Source organism: Adiantum capillus-veneris, chromosome 4 (genome assembly GCF_014529385.1).
Source record: "Adiantum capillus-veneris isolate H3 chromosome 4, ASM1452938v2, whole genome shotgun sequence".
Classification (NCBI taxonomy): domain Eukaryota; kingdom Viridiplantae; phylum Streptophyta; class Polypodiopsida; order Polypodiales; family Pteridaceae; genus Adiantum; species Adiantum capillus-veneris.
The window spans coordinates 116,861,988-116,879,251 of record NC_140934.1 but is presented as its reverse complement, the minus strand read 5'-3'; the positions used below and the strand labels follow the sequence as shown (position 1 = coordinate 116,879,251).

The window sequence follows — 17,264 nt, the reverse complement described above, 5'->3', positions numbered from 1 at the left end:
TGGTTTGACTTTGATCCATAGCAGCATGTGCACGTGGACGTCATATGCACATGACACATTGGTTAAGTCAACCCATGACTACAATATTTTGGCATGTGCACCGCTCCCTCTAGTCAAAAGAGAAATTATTTATTGTGCCTATGAAGCCATCCTTTTTTTGCAAATGAAAGAAATTAACTGTTAAGAGAGAGCCCTACCCATAATTGAGCAAATCAAAGTAGGCATTATTGAAAAGTTCCAATAGACAGGGAAAGGAAGTGACAAATACTTCATACTCCTTCAAGATCACTGTTTTGAAACCATGTCAATAATGTCATCATTTATGGTATTATAATGCTGACATACGGCTAGAAACGAAGATCTTAACTCTGAATTTTAAGCGTTATCTTGTCTTTCTTAACCCCTTTCAGAATCTGAAAATTATAAATCTACAAATAGAAATGCTTAACAAAAGAAACAAACTCAAGAAAGGATTTCGCTATATGGAGACTATCTGTCACCTGTCTCCCAGTCTATTGATGCCCCAAACATCTAAGACTCCAGGAGGCACTGCATGGTCAGTCGCAGCCCGCACTGCAGCTTTCGCAACTGATGTAGCCTTTACTGGAGGAACAAACAGCGGGCCAATCACTGGAATTTGTGTGGCACTTTTGGCATACGTCAGCGCCTGCCAACAGATATAACAGGCCTTTTATCACTCTTTATCAACACTCCCAAGGACTGGACTCAAGGTCTTGAGACATTTAAGGCATACTTACTGTTTCAAGCGGACTACCCAAAACACCGAGAGGAATCTTGATTTTTCCAACCTGCCGGTCTCCGTAAATAAATCCAGGTCGCAATATTATACCTAAGGTAAAATGCATTGGAAAGTCATTAAGCTAGCCAACATATGACTCTAGACTGAACATTCAATACATCATATTACAACACCTACTCTGAGCACTCTTCATTAATTCTTTTATTAGACAATCATTGTGTCATCTAAGATCACGTTATTCCAACAAAGTTTTGTGTTAAAGAGGAATGCGAATTCAACTCTTAAGAGCTTAATTAAAGACCAAATTCTTTCATTTAGAAGCCAATTTCGTCCAATCCAAGCAAAAATAGCATAGCAAAACTTTACGCATCAATCACAAACAAAATTATGTCTGTGCATGGGAAAGAGACACAAAATGAAGGTTGGTAATGATAGTGAGGTTTTACTGTTGACTCAAGGTCAAATGGTAATTTGAGTTTAGTGTTATAGGAGTCTCCACCCAACATGGCTAGCCATCACAAGGTGACCACACTCTAAAAGCAGCCATTCTTTTCAAGACTTTCAGTTTTGGCACTGCAAAACCTTGTGATTCGTATCTTTCCATCTTATGAGCAAGATGGTTTACCACAGATAAAGTGGTGGTTGAATACAAACTGAGCAAATTAATTAGCCTCAAAAACAATCTCGTACATCTTTGAAATAAGTGACTGGTGCTGGTTTCTAAAATCTTTTAATCTCTAAACTTAAGTTGACCTTGACTTTTGAATGTTGTATCAATGGTCCATAAAGAAATACAACTTTTTAACAAGAACCTAAAATCAGAAAATAGCAACTGTATCTGTTTTCAATGGCCTAAGAATAACATAAGCTTCTCAAAACAAGTATTGCCTACCTCCATATGGAAATTTGATTTGTAATGCATCCTCAGCGGCTTTCTGGAGTGAAATACAGATGCAGTCAGTCTTCACACCTCTTTTAACAGAACAAAGCAAAGCAAATCTTATATTTACTAAATCCAGCATAGGGTTATGGCATGCCTATCCACCTTTCCTACCTACCTCTCTATCTATCTAGCTACCTATCAATCTATCCATCCATCCCTCTGTTAAGAGTATTCAGCACTCCTGCTACTTCACCTTGGTCTAGGGCCTACTTGTATGGCTAGCGCATATCCTTGGCATGGGCAAAAATGGGCTCAGAACATAAAACGGGCGGCCAGACAAAGATGCAGCCTAAATGCTAAATAGTGGGTGCCCTTCGTGACAGAGCTCCATCTCCACCACCCCCCACCCCCTCCCAAAAAAATAAATAAATTGTAGGTTTAGCTCCCATGGATCACCTATTCACAGGCTCCCTAAGAGGTTTCTACCACTGAACTGTGAACAGAGTGTAGTGTATCTGCAGAAAATCCGACTCCCTAAGAGGTTTCTACCACTGAACTGTGAACAGAGTGTAGTGTATCTGCAGAAAATCCGACTCCAATGGAGACTTCATCAAAATCAATCATAAACAGAATGTCACCTCCAAATGTTGCACCTGATGTAACTTGGAGAAGCCAATAAATGGTGACCTAGTGGGAATGTCCGCCACAATAGCGGCTTATCAGACTCTGGAACTGGATGGTTCAAATCAACCAGTCTTCAGGTTGCAACCATTGAGCACCATGCAATAGAGGGTGATACTCCTGAATGAAGCACATAGCTCGAAGAGTAAGAGTGTTAACACCATCAGACGGTGCTCTCAACACCACACCCAGACTCCTACCGATCTCTAAAATATGTGGCTAGAACTCTACTAGTAAACCTAACAATCTAATTGTAACAATGAAAATTGCCCAAGCTAGCAAGATCCATCACCCACTCCAAATGACAAGATAGCAATTAGCTCTACCAAAGTCGAGGGAATTCGGTTCATCATCTCTACTAGCCTGTTCTGATGTCTCAATTTGAATTTGAAATGAACACTCGGAGAGGATCTCCAAGCTACATGGACCGCCTAAAGACGCGTCGGGAGCGAACCACATAACCATAGCCACCATCTGACAACACCCCCATGCTAGGGCCACCGTCCGAGGACATAGGCATGCACTTGTAAGATGAAACGTTCCATAGCACTAGGCCTCACCTCCTCAAGGTGTCCTCACGCACTCCTAGCCTCATGGGCTAACCATTGGCACTCTCCTAGCGGGGGTCGATGACTACAAATGAGGCCTTGGTCTCCCTTTTGTAAAAGTGACCGGCCACATTGGTCAGGTTCACACTACATCCGCCCGGATACCGAACACCCATCCCGACCTCGTGTGCTTGCTCACGCTCGAGCTCCATAGCTGCCCTTCTTTCTTCACAATCTCTATCCATGGCGGCACAATGTGTCACGTGACACATCCCAACCCTATGTGTCCGTGGACAAGCTACACCACAGCAGGGTTCAGTCAGTCCGATCAAGTTAGATTAGAAACGATCTTGCACTTTTGTGAGTCTATTCGTAGACAGTGCATGCCAAGTCACTTAGCATAGATGCATATCCTCCGGTTGCACACAGCATGATCATCAAAATTCCCATTAGAATCCATTCGCATCAGTTAGGGGAATTTTCCAGTGCATTTACCCTATTTTCCTATTTATTGGTTATTTTCACTTATTATTTTTAAGTGACTTTCCAACAAAAGTAGGTAGGGCAATTTTGCTAAGTTTCTATATAGGCAAACCCAAGTTAGCACTGAATGGCGGAAGAGGCAACAGGAGCACCTTGCTCAACAGGCAACTTCTCAGCAAGACCAACCCCCGCGTCTACTCTAGCGTTTTCTCCACAGAAGACCTAGCGTTTTTGCATCAGATCAGCCTTGGTGATTTGTGCACAGAAGATCAGCCCCAGCGTCACGACACGGCAGATCAGCCTAGCGTTTTTGCATTTGCAGAACCCCGGCGACAGAAGGACCAATTTCAGCCCCTGGCGTTTTTGGATTTCAACAGCAAATTAAGACCGGCATTATTCACCTAAAGTGTAGCATATTCAGCCCGTAAAGACCATCAGTTTTCAGCCCTAAGAAACCTCATTTTTCAGCCAAGAAAACGCAGCCAAAACAGTCATTTTCAGCCACCGAAACAGTCCTGAAATTCAGCGATTAGAAGATCTCAGTTTCAGCCATCATCGTCGTCGTCGTCGTCATCGTCGTCGTCATCAGCATAGACCAAGTTGCATAGTCCATTGCATACGCATTGTACACCTTTGTGCAATCAAAGTAGGCCACTCTCGCCGACGAGAGTGGGGCCTTCGGAGGAGGGTTTTACAACCTCTCGGGTGTCGTATCTCTTCTCTCTCCTTCTCTCAGTCTCATTCACTTGCACACAATATCCACTCACTTTGTTCGTGATCATAGCACTCTCCATAAGACGGAAAGCTCTCTCTTTCCCTAAGAACTAAAAGGAACCTTGAGCAATAAAGATCACTAATCTTGAGAAAATACAACATTCATTCCGCTGCACCTAACATTGGTATCAGAGCTTTGGAAGTGTTCTGCATTACTCAAGGAAAGACCCTCAAGACTCCAGAACCACAAGAATTTTTTTGCTTCTTGTGATCGATTGAACCCAAGTTTACTTGGGCATGGCGATTCCTAATTGTGTTTTGTTGAAGAGTGACAGGAATCCCAAGAAAGAAGGGCTTGTCCAACCTCCCCTTGCGTCTCTTTTCACTCATTGAGAGCGGACCGTGCACTTAGCGGCCGGCCAATCGACGTGAGATGGGAAAAAGCAACCTTGGTGTGAACGCAAGGCCACCAAGGGGTGCGCCCGTAGAAAGGAGTAGAACTCGAGTGAAGAGAAGATCCTTCTCCAACGCGATTTGCAAGCGTAAGAACACCTCAAGAACATCAAGAACCCAGGATTCTCACGAATCAAGGACCTCAAGAACCTCAAGAACCTCAAGAACCCAAGTTCCTCGTGAACTTAAGAACCCAAGACCTGCAAGAACCCAAGTTCCTCGTGGACTTAAGAACCCAAGACCCCCAAGAACCCACAAGAACCCACGACTTCAGAATGATCATCACTCGAAGCGGAATGGATACTTCGCTTGGAAGTGATGAGCATGAGAGAGCCTAGAGACGACGAAGAATATTCCCCACCAAGAGGTTTTTCCAACCCTTCCCCATCTACGACAAAGATTGCACTAACTCCTATGGAGGAGTTGGACCAAGAAAGAGAAGCAGAAAGAAAAGCCTACGAAGAAGATATGGCAGCCATCGAGCGTAAGTACCAAGAAAGAAGGGCAGTCATAGAAGCAGAATTTTATCGCGAGAACAAAGCACAAATGCAAGAGTTATTGCGACTCTTTTCTCAAGCTCAAGCACAGATGCAACAGAATCGGGAAAAGAAGACTCTCTCAGTCTCTTCTTCTCCAAAGCATGACACACAAGATTTGCATGATTGTGTGAAGCATGATGATGATTTGATTGACCATGACTTACATGATGATAAGCATGATGATTTGAATGATAAGCATGATGATTTGGATGACAATGACAAGCATGATGATTTGCATGATCAAGATGTGATTTCTCACAAGCATGATGATTTGCATGATCAAGATGTGATTTCTCACAAGCATGATGAGTTGCATGAAGAAGATGTGATTGTTCACAAGGATGATGTGTTAGTTGATGCTTTTTCTAGCGAAGCTAACCTCGTTGTAGATTTGATCAATCACCAAGAATCGATCTTGGCTTTCGAGTCGAGGTCCACAGATCCCCCACAAGACGATTCGATAGATCCCGAAGAAGCGATCTTGGTTCTTGAGCCTTGGTCCAAAGAACCATCACAGGAAGTATTATGTGTTCGCATGATTGATACGCACGCATTGTTCGAGTGTTTCATTCGTGAAGGTTTCCTGTATTTTAGTCAGTATCCTTATGTGATCCCTTTTACTAGGCATCACATATTGTATGTTGAGCACGTTTCCCTCATGGATGAGCACGAATGTATGCGGATTGTTCATGAAAAGTTGAAAAGTTTATATGTAAGGAAGTCACATTTCATGTCTCTTCCTTGGCATGACACAGTTTCCGAATGAGCACATGATAATATGAGCACAAAGCATAGGCATTTCCATTGTGATTTGCCACAGTTGATTGATTTCGATCAAACAGAAAAGATTCGATCGCATTGTTTGAATGTGTTCGATGAACGGGTTGTCACTCCGTCTATTTGTTCATCTACATTGCATGCACAGTCTTTGAGAAAGACAAGATTTTTTTCCTTCAGTTTACATGGAATGGGTATGTTCATGGTTTTGTGTTGGAGATGGTTTCAGGAATTTTCAGCCATGGAGATTCTTGAAGACGAAAGAAGCAAGATACTCGACGAAGTTGACGCAAGAAAGGAGATTCAGAAGACTTTGTGTCGCTTTCGGCGCAGCCCAAAGAAGCAAGCGTTGCAGACCTTTATGAAGTTCAAGTACCGCTCGACCCACACAGCAGAGTGGGCCGGCGAAGAGTCCCTTCTAGGATTCCGGATGTTGTTGCGATCTTCCTCGACGCCATACAGTTCGGTACCAGTACCTCACTTTGAAAAGGAGGGGATGTCACGTGACACATCCCAACCCTATGTGTCCGTGGACAAGCTACACCACAGCAGGGTTCAGTTAATCCGATCAAGTTAGATTAGCAGTGATCTTGCACTTTTGTGAGTCTATTCGTAGACAGTGCATGCCCAGTCACTTAGCATAGATGCATATCCTCCGATTGCACACAGCATGATCATCGAAATTCCCATCAGAATCCATTCGCATCACTTAGGGGAATTTCCAGTGCATTTACCCTATTTTCCTATTTATTGGTTATTTTCACTTATTATTTTTAAGTGACTTTCCAACAAAAGTAGGTAGGGCAATTTTGCTAAGTTTCTATATAGGCAAACCCAAGTTAGCACTGAATGGCGGAAGAGGCAGCAGGAGCACCTTGCTCAACAGGCAACTTCTCAGCAAGACCAACCCCCACGACTACTCTGGCGTTTTCTCCACAGAAGACCTAGCGTTTTTGCATCAGATCAGCCTTGGCGATTTGTGCACAGCAGATCAGCCCCGGCGTCATCACGACACAGCAGATCAGCCTAGCGTTTTTGCATTTGCGGAACCCCGGCGACAGAAGGACCAATTTCAGCCCCTGGCGTTTTTGGATTTCAACAGCAAATTAAGACCGGCATTATTCACCTAAAGTGTAGCAGATTCAGCCCGTAAAGACCGTCAGTTTTCAGCCCTAAGAAACCTCATTTTTCAGCCAAGAAAACGCAGCCAAAACAGTCATTTTCAGCCACCGAAACAGTCCCGAAATTCAGCGATTAGAAGATCTCAGATTTCAGCCATCGTCGTCGTCGTCACCGTCGTCGTCATCGGCATAGACCAAGTTGCATAGTCCATTGCATACGCATTGTACACCTTTGTGCAATCAAAGTAGACCACTCTCGCCGACGAGAGTGGGGCCTTCGGAGGAGGGTTTTACAACCTCTCGGGTGTCGTATCTCTTCTCTCTCCTTCTCTCAGTCTCATTCACTTGCACGCACAATATCCACTCACTTTGTTCGTGATCATAGCACTCTCCATAAGACGGAAAGCTCTCTCTTTCCCTAAGAACTAAAAGGAACCTTGAGCAATAAAGATCACTAATCTTGAGAAAATACAACATTCATTCCGCTGCACCTAACACAATGAGCCTCTTGTTGTAGCATCATCTCCATCATTGACTTCCATCATCGACTTGACCAAAGTCTCCATAGAGCATGGTGCAATCCATGGCATAGATGGGGATGGAGGAGGTGTCACAAATTGCTGACGTGTCAAGCCACTGAAGAACGGTGCCAACCTGCAGATCTCGGCCGAGGAGCCTAACCCTAGAAGAAGTTTTACCAACTTGCGGGACCTCGTCCGATGGGGCCCAAGTGACCTAACGTATTGAATAAAGCAGGACCACACACACACACACGCACTATTGCGTAGCAATTGATGATGTGGCAAGCTAGTACGTACACCTGAATTTTGCGTTGACATGTTGAAGTGGCAACTTGTACGGATTTCTGGATTTTGCGCTGACTGTGTTGACGTGACACTTGTACGGATTTTCGTGATTTTTGTTGGGTAGCTTTTAGCGTCAGTTTTTGAGGCCAGATGCTTTTGAGTTTAAAGCTTTTCAAATAACTGCTTTTCATGGCCAAAGGGCTTTAAATATGAGCCAATGACTCATTCTCTGGTATGCTCCCGCATGGAGGTGCAGAGTCTAGAGTACCGGCATTGTACTGAGTTCAAGCAATATAAAGAATTCCCAAAGGGGTGCCAAGGTTTGGGGCCAGTGCTCTCTTGGGGTGGATTCCGCTACTCCCCGTCTCGTGTGTCGCGATCTCTTTCAGATCAGTTGTTATTTGAAGTGCTTAAAGTTGTTCAATCTGTTCTTTTCCGTTGGCACGTGGTGCCCGTCCCCGTGACAGGAGGATTGGGGAACAATCCTCCTGGTGTAGAGACTTCTTCGCCTCCAACTCCACTCTCATCACCTTCACGCAAAGTATCCATTCCGCTTTTGGTGATGACCATGCACTGAGTAGTAGATTACTTGGGTTCTTGGGTACGTCGGTTCTTGGAATACTTGGGTACTTGGCTTGCAATCTGCGTTTAAGAAGGCTTTTCTCTTACCCAAACTCAACTCCTTCTTGCGGGTGCAGTGTGCACCCTTGGCGGCCTTACGCTCACACCAAGGTTCCTTTTTCCCACCTCAAGTCGATTGGCCTACCGCTAAGTGCAAGGTCCACTCTCAATGAGTAGAAAAGAGGAACGAGGGGAGGATAGACAAGCCCTTCTTTTTTGGGTTACCTGCCACTCTTCAAAAACACAGATTAGGGATCGACACGCCCAAGTGGTCTTTGGTTATGTGCGATCACAAGCCAAAAAAAATTTTGTGGTTCTTTGTGCTTCTTTCCTTGAGTGATGATACCGAACATTGCCAAAGAGCTTTGATACCAATGTAATCTGCAGCAGGTACCGCTTGGTGCTTCTGCTCCCTTGGTGTCTTCTGGCTTCATCTAGTGCCCAAGTGCCCCCTTATATAGGTGCCAGAGCCTGGGTCGAGCAACCTTCCAAATAACCCCACGACCTGGAATTTTAAGGGTCATTTTCTTAATAAAATGTGTTGTAAGAGGTGGTTCACGCGCAATCGAGCAAAGAGGTTCTGTGCGGTGAAAATGCTTATGCTTGATGCAAGGTATTGACGCTAGTGCTAATGGGTTGTGCAATCAGAGGGTATGCAACTACTCAAGTGCCTGAACATGCACGTCTTGCGTACAGACTCACAAAGGTGCCAAAACACTCTCTAGGCTACCTAAACCCTAGAAGTAGGCACAACTTGTCCACCTGCACATAGGATTAGATGTGCACGTGACATCACATCACGCGCAATCGAGCAAAGAGGTTCTGTGCGGTGAAAATGCTTATGCTTGATGCAAGGTATTGACGCTAGTGCTAATGGGTTGTGCAATCAGAGGGTATGCAACTACTCAAGTGCCTGAACATGCACGTCTTGCGTACAGACTCACAAAGATGCCAAAACACTCTCTAGGCTACCTAAACCCTAGAAGTAGGCACAACTTGTCCACCTGCACATAGGATTAGATGTGCACGTGACATGTGATGTCACGTGCACATCTAACCCTATGTGTACGTGGACAAGCTACTTCATGACATGGGTTCAGTTGAGTTAGATTAGGAACTGCTTTGGCACTTTTGTGAGTCTGTTTGCCAACCGTGCATGTCCAGGCACTTAGATTAGATGCATATCCTCTGGTTGCACACAGCATGATCATCAGATTTTCATGAGAACCCATCACGAGCATTTTTACAGTGCATAGAACTATTTTCCCTATTTTTGACATTTTCACTTATTATTTTTAAGTGACTTTTGTTGGGAAACTGGGTAGGGCAAATTCACTAAGCCAATACATAAGAAACCTAGCGCTAGCACTTTTCGGCAAAAGAGGCAGCAGGAACCAAGGTTCAACAGGCACCTTCTCAGCAAGACCCCAAAGACACCTAGCGTTTTTGCAACAAGACCCCTAGCGTTCTCTGCATCAACAGTTAGCGTTTTAGCAAGAACCAGCCCTGGCGTTTTGCACAGCAAATCAGCCTGACAGCAGCAATACAACAGATCCATAGCGTTTTTGCATCAAAGCCAAATTCAGCCCTAGCGTTTTTGCATCAGCCTGGCCTCTCAACGTTTTGCAGATTCACTGCAACGGACCACCACAAGCACCAGCGTTTTCAGTTTTCAGCATTTAGAAACAGTAGAACAAGTCCCGAACCTCACAAATCTCACCTTCCCGTAGCAGATCCTCACCGCACGGTCAGATTTAGCGTAGTTTGCATTTTCAGCCCGGAAAACGCAGATTTCAGCATCTGCGTTTTCAGCACGTCGTCATTGCATCATCGTCATCGACATAGAGTCAGAATTCAGCAAATAAATATTTGCAGATTTCAGCCCGTCTCGTCGTCGTCCTCATCGTCAGCAAGTCCAAGCATTGTAGAGATTTGTGCAATCAATGGTAGACCGCTCTCGCCATAGAGAGTGGGGCCTTCGGAGGAGGCTTTTGACAACATTCTGGTGTCGTATTCTTCTCTCTCTATCTCTCAGTCTCAGCACCTTCATTCACAGTGTTTACCACTTTGTTTGTGTCCATTGCACTCTCTCACTAAAGGAACAAAAGGCTCTCCCTTCCGTAAGTAAAAGGAACCCTTGAGCACAGTTCGGAGCACGCATCTTGAGCAAAGTTCAACATCCACTTCCGCTGCACCTTACATCGGTATCAGAGCTTTGGCAGTGTTTTGTATCACTCAAGGAAAGAACCACACGAATTTTTTTTGCTTGTTGCGGTCGCACGTAACCCAAGTCCTCTTGGGCATGTCGATTCCTAATCGTGTTTTTGAGGAGTGACAGGAAACCCAAGAAAGAAGGGCTTGTCCAGCCTCCCCTTGTGCCTCTTTTCACTCATTTGAGAGCGGACCGTGCACTTAGCGGCCGGCCAATCGACGTGAGGTGGGAAAAAGCAACCTTGGTGTGAGCGCAAGGCCGCCAAGGGGTGCACCCGCAAGAAAAAGAGAAGAGCTCGGGTAAGAGAAGATCCTTCTCTAACACAGATTGCAAGCTGAAGAAGAACCTCAAGAACCTTAAGAACTCAAGAACCTCAAGAACTCAAGAACCCAAGACCCACAAGAACCCAAGTTCCTCGTGAACTTCAAAACCCAAGACTTCAGTGTACGGTCATTACCCGAAGCGGAATGGATACTTCGCATGAAGGTGATGAGCATGGAAGTGGAGAAGAAGAATTTTCCCCACCAAGCGGTTTTTCCAACCCTCTCCTTTCTCCATCTACGCCAAGAATTGCACTAACTCCTATGGAGGCTATGATGATGGACAGGAAGTTAGAACGCGAAGCAAGAAAAGCAGAAAGAAAGGTAGAACACAAAGAAAGAATGGCAACCATAGAGCGTAAGCGCGAGCAAGCACGCTTGGCGGCCAAAGCAATACGAGTAGAAATGGATCGCGAGCACCAAGAAAGAAAAGCAGAATTGGCTCGCGAGTGCAAAGAAAGCCGGTTAGCCTTTGAGCGTGAGTGCGAGCAAGCGTGCTTGGCGGCCGAAGACAGAAGGGTAGCCTTGGAGCGTGAGCATGAGCAAGCGCGCTTGGCAGCCGAACAGAGAAACCGACACATGCAAGAGTTGTTGCGACTCTTTTCTATTGTGCAGGCGCAGTTTGAACAGAATCAGGAGAAGGAAACTCTCTCAGTCTCTTCTTTTCCAAAGCACGGCACACATGATGTGCATGATAATGATAAGCATGATGATTTGCATGATCAAGATGTGATTTCTCACGAGTATGATGATTTGTATGATCAAAATGTGATTACTCACAAGCAGGATGATTTCCATGACAAAGATGTGATTGTTCACAAGGATGATGGTTTAATTGATACTTTGTCTAGTAAAGCTAACCTCATTGCAGATTCGATAGATCACAAAGTACCGATCTTGGCTCTCGAGTGGAGTTCCAAAGAACCCCCACGGGAAGTATTATGTGTTTGAATGATTAGTCAACACGCATTGTTCGAGTGTTTCATTCGTGATGCTTTCCTGTATTTTAGTCACCGTCCTTATGTGCTCGCTTTTCATAGGCATGATATATTGTATGATGAACACGATTCACACATGAATGAGCACGGATGTATGCGGATTACTCATGAAAAGATGAAATGTTTGCCCCCAAGGAATTCACATTCCATGTCTCTTCCTTGGCATGACACAGTATCCGAAAGAGCACAAGAAAGATTGAGCATCAAGCATCGGCATTTCCATTGTGTTTTGCCACAGTTGATTGATTTAGATCGGAAAGTCGAGATTCGACCCCATTGTTTGCATGCGTTTGATGAACGGTTTGGCACTCCGTCACTTTGTTCATCTGCATTGCATGCACAGTTTTTTCAAAGGAATAGTATTTTTCCAGTCACTTTACATGGAATGGGTATGTTCATGTTTTTGTGTTGAAAGTGGTTTCACAGGTAAACGCATGACTATAGATGAAGTTGAAGCATTGAAGGAGCCACAGATGACTTTGTGTCGCTTTTGGTGCGGCCCAAAGAAGCAAGCATTCCAAACCTTTATGAAGTTCAAGTATCGCATGACCCACACATTAGAGTGGGCCAGCGAAGAGTCCTTTCCAGGATTCCAGACCCTGTTCGCGATCTCCCTCGACGCCATATAGTTCGGTACCAGTACCTCACTTTGAAAAGGAGGGGATATCACGTGCACATCTAACCCTATGTGTACGTGGACAAGCTACTTCATGACATAGGTTCAGTTCAATTAGATTAGGAAGTGTTCTGACACTTTTGTGACTCTGTTCGCAGACCGTGCATGTCCAAGCACTTAGATTAGATGCATATCCTCTGGTTGCACACAACATGATCATCAGATTTTCATCAGAACCCATCGGGAGCATTTTTACAGTGCATAGACCTATTTTTCCTATTTGTGACATTTTCCACCTATTATTTTTAAGTGACTTTTGTTGGAAAACTAGGTAGGGCAAATTCACTAAGCCAATACGGGCATCAATCGAAGAAGCGAGCTCGCTGCTGCTGATAACCCCCCCCTCTCTCGCGTCGCCTCATCATCCCCCCCCCCCCCCCCCCCCCCCCCCTTCCCTGTGCTGCACAGCGCGCTGACCCTCAGTGTGCTGCCCTGCAACCCAGCACCGAGCCATAGGTGTACATGTGATCCTTCCTACAACCAAGCCCACTTTGATACCATGAAACAAACACTTGGAGAGGATCTCCAAGCTACACGGACTGCCTATAGACATGCGTCGGACGAACCACTCAACCATAGCCACTATCCGGCAGCACCCCCGTGTTGGGACAGCATTCGAGGACGTAGGCGTGCCCTTGTAAGACCGAGCATCCCATACCACCCAGCCCCACTCCTAACCTCATGGGTTAATCACTGGCACTCTACCAGTGGGGGTCGATGACTACAAAAGAGGCCTTGGTCTCCCTTTTATAAAAGTGACCAGCCACACTCGCTGGGTTCACACTACGTCCGCCCGGACACGGAACGCCCATCCCGCTAGTTTCTTAGACCAGATCCCCTCTCCTGCAAGCGGGACATAACAGAATCCTACAGCAGTCTCTAACCAACAAAGGGAGCATCACAATTTTGGGAATTAGCCTTTCAACAAAAGCAACCTAGAGGTAGTCCTTCGCCTCTCTACTTAAGAGTCGATATCCACCACCTTGCAATGAAACCGCTGAATTGTGAATGAAGCAAAGTGTATCAAATGTGATCTTCATGGACGCACCATCATAATTCATCATAAAGAGACCTCTAAAATGTGCAGCACCTGATGCAATTTAGGGGCGTGAGTGAATGATAGCCCAGTGAAATTCCCTGCACCAATAGTGATGGACCAGAGTCTGGAACCCAGCCGCTCGATCAGCCAAAACAAGCTGCAACTGTTAAAGCCCAAAAAAAGAGGCAAGCCCCCCAAAAGCGGAACAGCAGATACAGCCAAATCTTCACCCATAGGAAGAAGGGTAAGAGGATGGGTAGTACTGGAAAGGGGCGGGGGGGGGGGGGGGGCCAGGGGGGACTACGTCTAACAAAGGCTACTATATTGGCAAGGGTATCTACACAAACAGGGCAACTGGAGGCTGGCCAAGTAAGAACACATTGGCTGGCAGCTAGGACGAAGAGGATGAGGCTAGATCAAACCTTAAAACTGTCCAGCCAAGCCATATGTTGTGGTCAAGGTCTCATAGGCTCTTATATAAGGCTACTTCACAGGTTGAGAAAAAAGCTTCCTGAAAAGCTTCTCACCCTCAAGTAACAACCTTCATCCAAGCCAGCTTCCTACATTTGTCTACAGAAGAGCATGCACAGCGGGTATGGCCTTCATTATGAACCAATTCATAACAATTTTTAGCAGGAAAAACTCATTAAAGCTAGACATGACTCGTACAAACTCATATAAAAACCATACAGATGTTATCTATATAAACGATCGTACTAGCATGACATGCGCACCAACCTTTCCCTCATAGTAGCCACGCAAGATAAATGATGGGAAGCCGAAATCCAAAGCAGATACATAAACAAACCGCTTAACTCCTGCAAATGCAGTAAAGATTTAGCATTACAAAGGTACATGAGTTATTATCAGGAAGGCAATCAGAAACATAGAGGTAAAAAAAGATAACAAAGTCCTTCACAATGTTCCTACCACCACTATAGACAATTCTGTTTAACTCTCTTATTGACTTCTGAATGTTAGCACAACTCAAAGTAAATTTTCAATAACCACTTATCAAGACGACTTCCAATTTTTTTCTTCATTCAAGCTAAAGCTCTGATTGTGACTGTTGATATAACAGCCACCCACTCCAAAAAAGTCATGCAAATAAAACAGATTAAACTCATGCCACAACAGACATTCCTACTTGACCCAAGATCTCAACTGCAAACGAGCACTAAAACATACATCAGGGAACGTGAAAAAATGCCCAAAGTTAGGCACTTAGGTGACAGTAATTTCTCTGTACATTGCCAATGGTGGACTTTACTTTTGACACTATATCTCAGCAATGTTCTACTAAAGGACATCACATCCTTGTGTTTTTGGTGATACAACTGATATTGCTCTGAGTTTGTCTAAAATTGCTTAAACTCTAGCAACAGATTGAGCTCACAGCTGTTGCTGCTGCTGCAAATTCATTGGCACCCCTGCCTTGCTCCCCCTGCTCTCCTCCCCTCACATCCGTCCCGCATGCATACCCCCCCACCCCCCCAAGACACGACACATCCAGTACTTGTACAAAGACGACAGTCACAGAGCACGAGCCCAGACAAACTTCGTGAACATTCTTCAAATCAAGCCAATAACGAATAGTCTCAGTTTTGGCCAAGTCCATCTTTACCGAGACGATATGTCCCATGAAGTGTATCTCAGGGAAGAAAAATTCGCACCAATTTATGCTTCCGCAGTGCCTGTAAAACTCTCTGAAAATTCCAAAAGTCGTCTTGTAGACATCTCCAGGAGCAATTCAGATCTGATGATAACCACTCTTCCTATCAATTTGGCAAGTAGAACCCTGAAGTCTCTCGAGTATATCATCGATCCTCGTAATGTGGAAATCTGTTCTGGTTCATTCTTTCTTTATTTTGGCCTAGGCTAACTCTGTTAGGTGGCTCGTTCGGTGGTGTACTCCCAAGAATCAATCATGTGATATCTTCAGGACGTGAAGGAGGCAACTCGCCCGGTACGCCTTCAGAGAAACAGCAGCCTCAGCTTGCAAAAAATCTTGTCGTTCCTTTTCGAGGTCAAACATATTCGACCTCCCAGTTTTTTTTTTTCCCCATCAAGTACAATCTCTTTGTCGCTTTCTAAGCCCAATAGTCAACGACGGTGTTGTTCTTGTGGTACCAAGGGATTCCTAGGAGGACATCACACCCTTCCAAAGGCATGATATAAAAGTCCTTGTGCCCTAAATACCCCTGACAATGCAAATGAAGTTTGCCAATGACATTTAGTGCAGGATGAGGCGCTCGCTGCTGCTCACGTCCCCCCAACACGCACGGCACTTGCAACCCCCTCCCCTCTCACCATCGCTCACACCTCCCCCCTCCTTTCTCACGCTGCACGCTACCCTGCCTGCTGCCCTGCCTGCGTGCTGCCCCCTCGCCCCAGCCCTTCCCCTCGCGCTCCCGTGCTCCTCCACCCCCGCTCCAACCCTCCCCCTGCCGCGCTGCTCCCTCGCCTCCTCCCCCCTCGCGCTGCCCATCCCGCTCACTTCCTCCTCCCCCCTCGCGCTACCCCTCCTGCTCAATTCCATCCCTCCTTGTTCCGTTCGCTGGCTCCCATCCCCCTGAAGGCGCCTCTCGACTTGCTTCGAAGGGATTGACCTCCTGACATTGCTTGTTGGGATTTCCTCAGAGAGCCATCTCCTTTCGTCTTGCGTTCCATCAGAGCAGCATACACAGATGGAGGCTCATGCTCCACCCCAGAGGGGCTCTCAAGAAGCCCCCTCGCCCGACCCTGCAGAGCCCACCATCCGACTTGCTCTTTCACCGACAGAGCACAGCACAGGTGGAGCACCTCCAGGCGACCTCCATCATCTGCAAGATCATCGGCACCCGCCCTAGCAGAGGAGAGGTGCGTGATCTTCTCCTGGCCCGCCTTTAAGCAGAGGTGGGCAAGATACTCGACATTCAGCTTCTTGGGCGTGGCTATTACCAAATAAAGTTTGAGACTCCCGAGATGGCGTCCAAGGTCATTGCGATGAGCCCCTTGGCCATCCGAGCAATTCGAGCTCATTTTTTATAGTGGCACCATGGTTTCAACCCAGCTACCGACGTGCTTGTTGAGGAGGCAGACCTTCCCATCTCAGTCTGCTTCCCCGGCCTGAGGAGGGAGTACCTTTCGTTACTATCTAGGATAGGCTCAGAGATTGGGACTGTTCTGGAGACACCTCGCACGGCAGCCTCCGTAGCTACCAAGGCAGCTGGCATTCCCACAGTACGTGTTCTAGTTCGAGACACCCACACCCTCTCGAAGGTCATTCTACTACCTAGAGTGAGTGGTGGTTGGCTCCGCCAGAGAGTGGAGTATTCGGGCCTCCCGAATTAGTGTTTCATTTGTCGTAAGATGGGCCATCTTGCGAAGACCTATCCACGGAGGAGGCCTCGAGCTTCACCTCAAGCTCAGCCCGAGCCTCTTAGGCCTGGCCAGCAGCAGCAGACAAAGCCACAGGGTACTCAGGCAGACTCATCCTCCGAGCCTGGAGTTCAAGCAAAGGAGGACTGGCAGCAGGTTCGTGGTCGACGTCGACAGGGGCCCACCAAGCCACCCTTGCCCACCGGGTGGTTGCCAGGCTCCAGGCCAACAGTAGTGGGTTCCCACAGGGAACCGTTTCGACCCTCTTCAGCA

General features: G+C 46.1%; 1 protein-coding gene across 1 annotated transcript in view; it reads right to left on the bottom strand.

Annotated features, from left to right (window-relative positions):
• Positions 1–243: 243 nt before the first annotated feature.
• Positions 244–17,264, bottom strand: part of LOC147459863 (uncharacterized protein At1g32220, chloroplastic-like) — a 58,878-nt gene continuing 41,857 nt past the window's right edge. Inside the window, exons 7-10 of the mRNA XM_086511054.1 lie at positions 14,370–14,449; positions 1,653–1,695; positions 759–850; positions 244–667 (exon numbers count right to left, since the gene is read on the bottom strand). Of these exons, the coding sequence (XP_086367180.1) occupies positions 497–667; positions 759–850; positions 1,653–1,695; positions 14,370–14,449 (386 nt within the window). The 3' untranslated portion in view covers positions 244–496. The remainder of the gene's footprint in view (positions 668–758; positions 851–1,652; positions 1,696–14,369; positions 14,450–17,264) is intronic.